Below are 9,030 nucleotides of genomic sequence, written 5' to 3' on the forward strand. Positions count from 1 at the left end.
AAAGCGTATGGTTGCAGGCTGTTAAATAACTTATAGAACTTTGAATATCACTTGGTTTGTAATACAGTCCACTCTTCCAAATAACACAGCTCGTGGCTAACTTTACTGAGGGGAGGCTGTGTAGTGAACAATGTTTCCCAATATAACTAGCCTTCCAATTTGATCCTTCCTTGATCAAATCTTCGATCTCTAGTCCTTCCCTGACTAGGGATCCCAACAAGCTTCCTTGAGTCTTCCTTGACTAAAGAAACTAGCCAGGTTTCTCTCTTCAGCCCTTCTAGACTGAAAAACCTCCAGCTGCTCACACACACCTCTCTCCCAGGCTTTTCAAGCCTCCACAGTCAGGCCCCTTCAAGCCTCTAACTACCTGTTCTCTTTAAAACACACAAAACTTTTCCTGCTTGGCTCCGCCCACCTCTCACTCTCCTGAGCTAGCCTGCCTGGTCTCCTTGGCAACGCTCACTGTAGATTCAAACCAGATAACTCTAGTCTTGCTACTGTTACAAACACAAAAATATACTCTAACAGTTAAACACATACATAGTATCAATGACTTCTGCACAGGGGGGAACTGGCCTTCGTTTCTGGAAGTTGTCGTTCACTTACATCCAGAGACACTGTGACCACCACCTATTACGGATCTGGACAAAACCGTATTTTGCCCCTATAGACAGGCCCTAGGCCTGATGATGTGGGACCAATCTACCAAAGCTTATGCTACAAACGTCATTGTCTCCATTAGTCTCAAAGGTATTACAAAATCCCTTACACAAAGTATATTCAACCTAAGAGTTCGGCAGGTAAACGTTTCCAAGCATCAGGCACAGGATGAGGGCAGGTGGAAGAAGGCACATACCTGGTTGAGTTCTATGAGCTGAGGGATTGCTCCCATCATTTGGACCGCAATTTTCACAACGTCTTTTGAGGGAGGCATGGTGCCCACCCCTCGCGCTTCCACTTGAGAGCAGCTCCTGAAATGGAACACATTAAAAAGACCAAAGTGAGACAGAGGGATGAGAACTGTACGGTTGAGGTTATCTTTCCTTACAGACCAGGCATGGGCAAACTTCGGCCCTCCAGATGTAGCAACAAGTCCAAACAGTACCCAATACACGAATGATGATGATGTATAATAAAAGTGGGTTCGGAAATGGGGAGTCTTTGTAGAAGGCAAGGTGTTGGTATACATTCGTGTATTATTATTATTATTATTCCAACTCTATGATTCTATGTCTGTTCAGCAGTAGAACTGTTTGCCTCGGAGTGTGGTGGAAGCTCCTTCCTTGGATGCTTCTTACACAGAGGCTGGATGGCCATCTGTCGGGGGTGCTTTGATTATGCTTTACCTGCATGGTATGGGTTGGACTAGATGGCCCACAAGGTCTCTTCCAACTCTATGATTCTATGACTGTTCAGCAGTAGAACTGTCTGCCTCGGTGTGTGGTGGAAGCGCCTTCCTTGGATGCTTCTTACACAGAGGCTGGATGGCCATCTGTCGGGGGTGCTTTGATTATGCTTTACCTGCATGGTATAGGTTGGACTAGATGGCCCACAAAGTCTCTTCCAACTCTATGATTCTATGACTGTTCAGCAGTAGAACTGTCTGCCTCAGAGTGTGGTGGAAGCGCCTTCCTTGGAAGCTTCTTAAACAGAGGCTGGGTGGCCATCTGTCAGGGGTGCTTTGATAGTACTTTTCCTACATGGCATGGGATTGGACTAGATGGCCCATGAAGTCTCTTCCAAACTCTATGATTCTATGACTGTTCAGCAGTAGAACTGTTTGCCTCGCAGTGTGGTGGAAACTCTTTCCTTGGAAACTTTTAAACAGAGGCTGGATGGTCATCTGTCGGGGGTGCTTTGATAGTGCTTTTCCTACATGGCATGGGATTGGACTCGATGGCCCATGAAGTCTCTTCCAAACTCAATGATTCTATGACTGTTCAGCAGTAGAACTGTTTGCCTCGCAGTGTGGTGGAAACGCTTTCCTTGGAAACTTTTAAACAGAGGCTGGATGGTCATCTGTCGGGGGTGCTTTGATAGTGCTTTTCCTACATGGCATGGGATTGGACTCGATGGCCCATGAAGTCTCTTCCAACTCAATGATTCTATGACTATTCAGCAGTAAAACTGTTTGCCTCGCAGCATGATGGAAACTCTTTCCTTGGAAACCTTTAAACAGAGGCTGGATGGCCATCTGTCGGGGGTGCTTTGATAGTACTTTTCCTACATGGCATGGGATTGGAACTTCTTCTTCTTAAGAACGGAAAACGGAACGTTGGTGGACAGGAAAAGAGATTTAAAGATGGCCTCAAAGCCAACCTTAAAATCTCTGGCATAGACACTGAGAACTGGGAAGCCCTGGCCCTTGAGCGCTGCAGGTAGAGGTCAGCTGTGACCAGCAGTGCTGCAGAATTCGAGGAGGCACGAGTGGAGGGTTAAAGAGAGAAATGTGCCAGGAGGAAGGCGCGTCAAGCCAACCCCGACCGGGACCTCCTTCCACCTGGAAACCAATGCCCTCACTGTGGGAGAAGATGCGGGTCAAGAATAGGGCTCCACAGCCACCTACAAATCCACAAGGAAACCCATCATGGAAGACCATCTTGTATTGTTGAAGGCTTTCATGGCCGGAATCCATGGGTTGTTGTAGGTTTTTCCGGGCTATATGGCCATGTTCTGGAGGCAATTTTTCTCCTGACGTTTCGCCTGCATCTCTGAGGATGCTTGCCATAGATGCAGGCGAAACGTCAGGAGAAAAATTGCCTCCAGAACATGGCCATATAGCCCGGAAAAACCTACAACAACCCGAAGACTATCTTACTTGTCCAACGAGGGATCGCCTAAGTAAGTAAAGGATTGGACTAGATGGCCCATGAAGTCTCTTCCAAACTCAACGATTCTATGACTGTTCAGCAGCAGAACTGTTTGCCTTGTCTTGGAAACTCTTTCCTTGGAAACTTTCAAACAGAGGCTGGATGGCCATCTGTCGGGGGTGCTTTGATTGTGCTTTTCCTGCATGGCAACTCCACGACTCTATGATTCAGGGCAGCCCAGGCCTCAAAGAGGAAGATGTGCCAGGCTCAGCCTCAGGGCATTTGGGAGAGTGGAGAAGCAGAGGAGGAGGTGATGGTGGTGATGGTGGTGGTGGTTGTGCCCCCCCCCCCCCCCCCGAAACGAAATCCTGGCTACAGGTCTGAGGATGCTTGCCATAGATGCAGGCAAAACGTCAGGAGAAAAACTGCCTCCAGAACATGGCCATATAGCCCGGAAAAACCTACAACAACCCGAAGACCATCTTACTTGTCCAACGAGGGATCGCCTAAGTAAGTAAAGGACTGGACTAGATGGCCCATGAAGTCTCTTCCAAACTCAACGATTCTATGACTGTTCAGCAGCAGAACTGTTTGCCTTGCCTTGGAAACTCTTTCCTTGGAAACTTTCAAACAGAGGCTGGATGGCCATCTGTCGGGGGTGCTTTGATTGTGCTTTTCCTGCAAGGCAACTCCACGACTCTATGATTCAGGGCAGCCCAGGCCTCAAAGAGGAAGCTGTGCCAGGCTCAGCCTCAGGGCAGTTGGGAGAATGGAGAAGCAGAGGAGGAGGTGATGGTGGTGATGGTGGTGGTGGTTGTGCCCCCACGAAACGAAATCCTGGCTACGGGCCTGAGGAGGGATGACCTGTTTGCCTCGCAGTGTGAACTGTTTGCCTCGCAGTGTGGTGGAAACTCTTTCCTTGGAAACTTTTAAACAGAGGCTGGATGGTCATCTGTCGGGGGTGCTTTGATTGCACCTTTCCTGCATGGCAGGATAAGGTCTCGTCCAACTTCACAGCGTCTTTTCCAACTCCATGACTCTATGATTCAGGGCAGCCCAGGCCTCAAAGAGGAAGCTCAGCCTCAGGGCATTTGGGAGAGTGGAGAAGCAGAGGAGGAGGTGATTGTGTTGATGGTGGTGGTGGTTGTGACCACTGTTGGTGATGGTGGTTGTGGTTGGCAATGGGGGTGGTGGAGCTCCACCTCCACTTCCATTGTTGGACTCAAACAATGATAGATCTGGAGCAGACTTGGCACTCATACTCAATCAATATGCCCAAATGTGAACACTGGTGGAGTTTGGGGAAGTGGAGGTGGAGCTGGAAGCAAGTGGAAGGAGTCCTTCTCCAAGGAAGAAGAGGAGAAGGAGGAGAACTCTTTGGGAAGGGGGTGGGCTTGGCCTCTGCCTGGCCTTTGGGGGTCTCCAAAGCCCGCTCCCCATCCGACTTTCTCTCCTGGCCTTCCGCTCCCTCTCTCCTCCTCTTCCTTCCTTCTTCCCTCCCTCCAGGACCAGAGGAGTAGGAGAGGGCGCCTTACCTGTCCAGTGAGTGGGCTTCCTGGCTGGACCTGGCCGCCCAGGCTTGCTTCCTCTGCGCCTCCTCCTCCTCCTCTTCCTCCAAGGCCAGTTCCGGGGCGGCGGGCTCTGCTGGGCTTCCTCTCCCGGGAAGGGCGCGGAGGAAGAGGCCCGCCCCGCCCCAAGGAAGGAAGGAAGGAAGAACAGGAACAGGATCTGCTTTGCATTCCTGTCCACAATTCTGCACAAAACTCAAAGGGCTCTGCACTGTGTTGTTCAAGGCTTTCATGGCCAGAATCTCTGGCTGGCTGTGAGTTTTCCTAGCTGTGTGGCCATGTCCCAGAAGCACTCTCTCCTGACATTTCGCCTGCACCTCTGGCCAGCATCCTCAAAGGTTGTGACAGCTGTTGGAAACAACCCAAGTGGGGTTTCTCTATATGGAATAATGCCCAGGGTGGGAGAAAGAACTCTTGTCTGTTGGAGGCAGGTGTGAATGCTGCAATGGGGCAGCTTGATGATAATAATAATAATAATAATAATAATAATAATAATAATAATAATAATTTTTGTCGCGTCAGGAGAGACTTGAGAATTTGCAAGTCACTTCTGGTGTGAGAGAATTGGCCATCTGCAAGGACATTGTCCAGGGGACGCCCAGATGATTTGATGTTTTATCATCCTTGTGGGAGGCTTCTCTCATGTCCCCGCATGAGGAGCTGGAGCTGATAGAGGGAGCTCATCCGCCTCTCCCCAGATTCAAACCTGCGACCTGTCGGTGAGTTTTCCTAGCTGTGTGGCCATGTCCCAGAAGCACTCTCTCCTGACGTTTCGCCTGCACCTCTGGCCAGCATCCTCAGAGGTTGTGACAGCTGTTGGATACTACCCAAGTGGGGTTTCTCTATCTGGAATAATGCCCAGGGTGGGAGAAAGAACTCTTGTCTGTTGGAGGCAGGTGTGAATGCAGCAATGGGCCAGCTTGATGATGATGATAATAATAATAATAATAATAATAATAATAATATATTTTTTTGTTGCATCAGGAGAGACTTGAGAATTTGCAAGTCACTTCTGATGTGAGAGAATTGGCCGTCTGCAAGGAATGAATCTCTGGATGGCTGTGAGTTTTCCGGGCTGTGTGGCCATGTCCCAGAAGCACTCTCTCCTGACATTTCGCCTGCACCTCTGGCCAGCATCCTCAGAGGTTGTGACAGCTGTTGGAAACAACCCAAGTGGGGTTTCTCTATATGGAATAATGTCCAGGGTGGGAGAAAGAACTCTTGTCTGTTGGAGGCAGGTGTGAATGCAGCAATGGGCCAGCTTGATGATGATAATAATAATAATAATAATAATAATAATAATAATTTTTTGTCGAAGGCTTTCATGGCTGGAATCACTAGGTTCTTGTGGGTTTTTTCGGGCTATGGAGCCATGTTCTAGAGGCATTTCTCCTGACGTTTCGCCTGCATCTATGGCAAGTATCCTCAGAGGTTGTGAGGTCTGTTGGAAGTAGGAAAAATGGGTTTATATATCTGTGGAATGGCTGGGGCACAGATTAACACCTCCCAGCAACAGGTTTTCCCAGGCTCAGGCAGGCCTTCAAATGCTAATGAAGGTGATCAGCTAAACATTCACACCTAACTGCAGCAGGGAAGAGCTCCTTGCCCCACCCCAGCCATTCCACAGATATATAAACCCATTTTTCCTACTTCCAACAGACCTCACAACCTCTGAGGATGCTTGCCATAGATGCAGGCGAAACGTCAGGAGAAATGCCTCTAGAACATGGCTCTATAGCCCGAAAAAACCCACAAGAACCTAATAATTTTTTTGTCGCATCAGGAGAGACTTGAGAATTTGCAAGTCACTTCTGGTGTGAGAGAATTGGCCATCTGCAAGGACATTGTCCAGGGGACACCCAGATGATTTGATGTTTTATCATCCTTGTGGGAGGCTTCTCTCATGTCCCCGCATGAGGAGCTGGAGCTGATAGAGGGAGCTCATCCGCCTCTCCCCGGATTCAAACCTGCGACCTGTCGGTCTTCAGTCCTGCCGGCACAGGGGTTTAACCCACTGCGCCACCAGGGTTATAATAAAATAATAATAATAATAAAACTCTAGATAATAATAATCTGTATAAATAAAAATGTAATGTTTGTTTGTGGGATTAACAGAACTCAGGAACCACTGGGGGAATTGACACCAAATTTGGACTAATCCAAGGAGTGACCATCTATATAAATAAAAATGTAATGTTACTTCGTGCTACCATCAGAACTCAAAAACCACTGGGGGAATTGACACCAAATTTGGACACAAGACACCTAACAACCCAATGTATGTCCTCCACTCAAAAAAATGATTTTGTCATTTGGGAATTGTCGTTGCTGGGATTTATAGTTTACCTACAATCAAAGAGCATTCTGAACGCTATCAACAATGGAATTGAACCAAACTTGGCACACTGGACTCCCACCAACAGAAAATACTGGAAGGGTTTGGTGAGCACTGACCTTGAGTTTGGGAAGTGTAGTTCACCCACATCCAGAGAGCACTGTGGACTCAAACAATGATGGATCTGGACCAAACTCTACACGAATACTCCATATGCCCAAATGTGAACACTGGTGGAGTTTGGGGGAAAATAGAATCTTGACATTTGGGAGTTGTAGTTGCTGGGATTTATAGTTCACCTACAATCACAGGGAAGGCTGAGCGAAGGAAGATCGATGCTTTTGAGCTGTGGTGTTGGAGGAAAGTTCTGAGAGTGCCTTGGACTGCGAGAAGATCCAACCAGTCCATCCTCCAGGAAATAAAGCCCGACTGCTCACTGGAGGGAAGGAGACTAGAGACAAAGTTGAAGTACTTTGGCCACATCATGAGGAGACAGGAAAGCCTGGAGAAGACAATTATGCTGGGGAAAGTGGAAGGCAAAGGAAGAGGGGTCGACCAAGGGCAAGATGGATGGGTGGCATCCTTGAAGTGACTGGACTGACCTTGAAGGAGCTGGGGGTGGTAACGGCCAACAGGGAGCTCTGGCTTGGGCTGGTCCATGAGGTCACGAAGAGTCAGAGACGACTGAACAAATGAACAACAACAATCTTATATAAATAAAAATGTAATGTTCGTTTGTGGTACCATCTGAACTCAAAAACCACTGGGGGAATTGACACCAAATTTGGACACAAGACACCTAACAACCCAATATATATCCTTCACTGAAAAAAAAAATGATTTTGTCATTTGGGAATTGTCGTTGCTGGGATTTATAGTTTACCTACAATCAAAGAGCATTCTGAACTCCACCAATGATGGAATTGGACCAAACTTAGCACACAGGGCTCCCATGACCAACAGAAAAAACTGGAAGGGTTTGGTGGGCAGTGTCCTTTGTTTTGGAGTTGTAGTCCACCTACATCCAGAGAGCACTGGACTCAAACAATGATGGGTCTGGACCAAACTCTACACGAATACTCAATATGCCCAAATGTGAACACTGGTGGAGTTTGGGGGGAAATAGAATCTTGACATTTGGGAGTTGTAGTTGCTGGGATTTATAGTTCACCTACAATCACAGAGCATTCTGAATCCCACCAATGATAGAATTTGGCCAAACCTCCCACACAGAACCCCCATGTGGGCCACCTGGAGAAATTATACTGTTTAGCCGGTATTTATATCCTCCAGGAAGTATTAGTCAGCAATGAAAAGACCAAGGCATTGACATCTCCAGCCCATTCTCTGTTCGGATATCAGCCAGCATGCCAATGCCTTAAATCAAGAAATAGCTTCCGAAGATCTACAGAGAGACTCACAGACCTTGTAAAGATGCCTCCACTTTGTAATGACGCTATCACTTTGTAAAGACGACACCAGAAGCAGTAGAGCCGTCACTGATTTATCAGGGTCTCCTACTATTTGTAATGGATTTATAAAATTGATAACACAGCTGATAGCTTGTAATATTTTGTCGGGCTTTCTTTAATGTGTTGCATGGCTTGACTTGAAAGTATTCGAAATAGAAACTTGGCTTTAAGAGAAACTGTAACAAGTTTATTGAAGTATAGAAGAAGGTTAATGGTTTCAATGTTTCTTCACTCCTAGAAGCACATTTCTTTAGAGGTTACATTTCTAACATTTCATAAAACAACTCTTGAGAGGACTGTTCCTTCCACTAAACAAGTTTTAAACTTATTTTTCTTCAAACTGAGTTTTTCCTTAACAATTAACTTCAGGTACCAGCTTATTCTTTCCCTATGTTATTTCTGTTGCTGTAAAGATACTTACTGGGATTCTCTCCTTTTTGCTCATACACTAACTACTAATCTAAATAAGTCAACCTGACCTATGTAAACCACACAGGCTAAAAGCCTAAACTTTCCTGGTTCTCAACACAGTAGAACCAGCCTTTCCCTGTAGTTCTCTAACTACAGACTGCTTCCCTGATTCTCAACACTGTAGAACCAGCCTTTCCTGCAGTTCTCAAACTACAGACTGACCGTTTTAAAATGCCTGCCCTGCCAAGTGACAGTTGGCTCTGCCCCTTTTTCCATGGCAACCCAGCTCAGAGTGAGCTGAGTTGGCTACCATCCCCCTAGTTATGCTATTTTAAATACTTACCCTTTTAAACACCTATCTATAATTATACATAACTGTAGGTTAAAATTCACACTTCTTCACACACCTCAGCAAGCAAGACTCCAAAAGTGGC

General features: G+C 46.9%; 1 protein-coding gene across 1 annotated transcript in view; it reads right to left on the reverse strand.

The window, feature by feature from the left end:
- Nucleotides 1–4,626, reverse strand: part of ELMO3 (engulfment and cell motility 3) — a 53,373-nt gene extending 48,747 nt beyond the window's left edge. The window contains exons 1-2 of the mRNA XM_067471044.1: nucleotides 4,346–4,626; nucleotides 857–971 (exon numbers count right to left, since the gene is read on the reverse strand). Coding sequence (XP_067327145.1) covers nucleotides 857–971; nucleotides 4,346–4,611 — 381 coding nt within the window. The 5' untranslated portion in view covers nucleotides 4,612–4,626. The remainder of the gene's footprint in view (nucleotides 1–856; nucleotides 972–4,345) is intronic.
- Between the last annotated feature and the right edge of the window lie 4,404 nt (nucleotides 4,627–9,030).

The sequence above is a fragment of the Anolis sagrei genome, chromosome 8 (assembly GCF_037176765.1).
Source record: "Anolis sagrei isolate rAnoSag1 chromosome 8, rAnoSag1.mat, whole genome shotgun sequence".
Lineage (NCBI taxonomy): Eukaryota > Metazoa > Chordata > Lepidosauria > Squamata > Dactyloidae > Anolis > Anolis sagrei.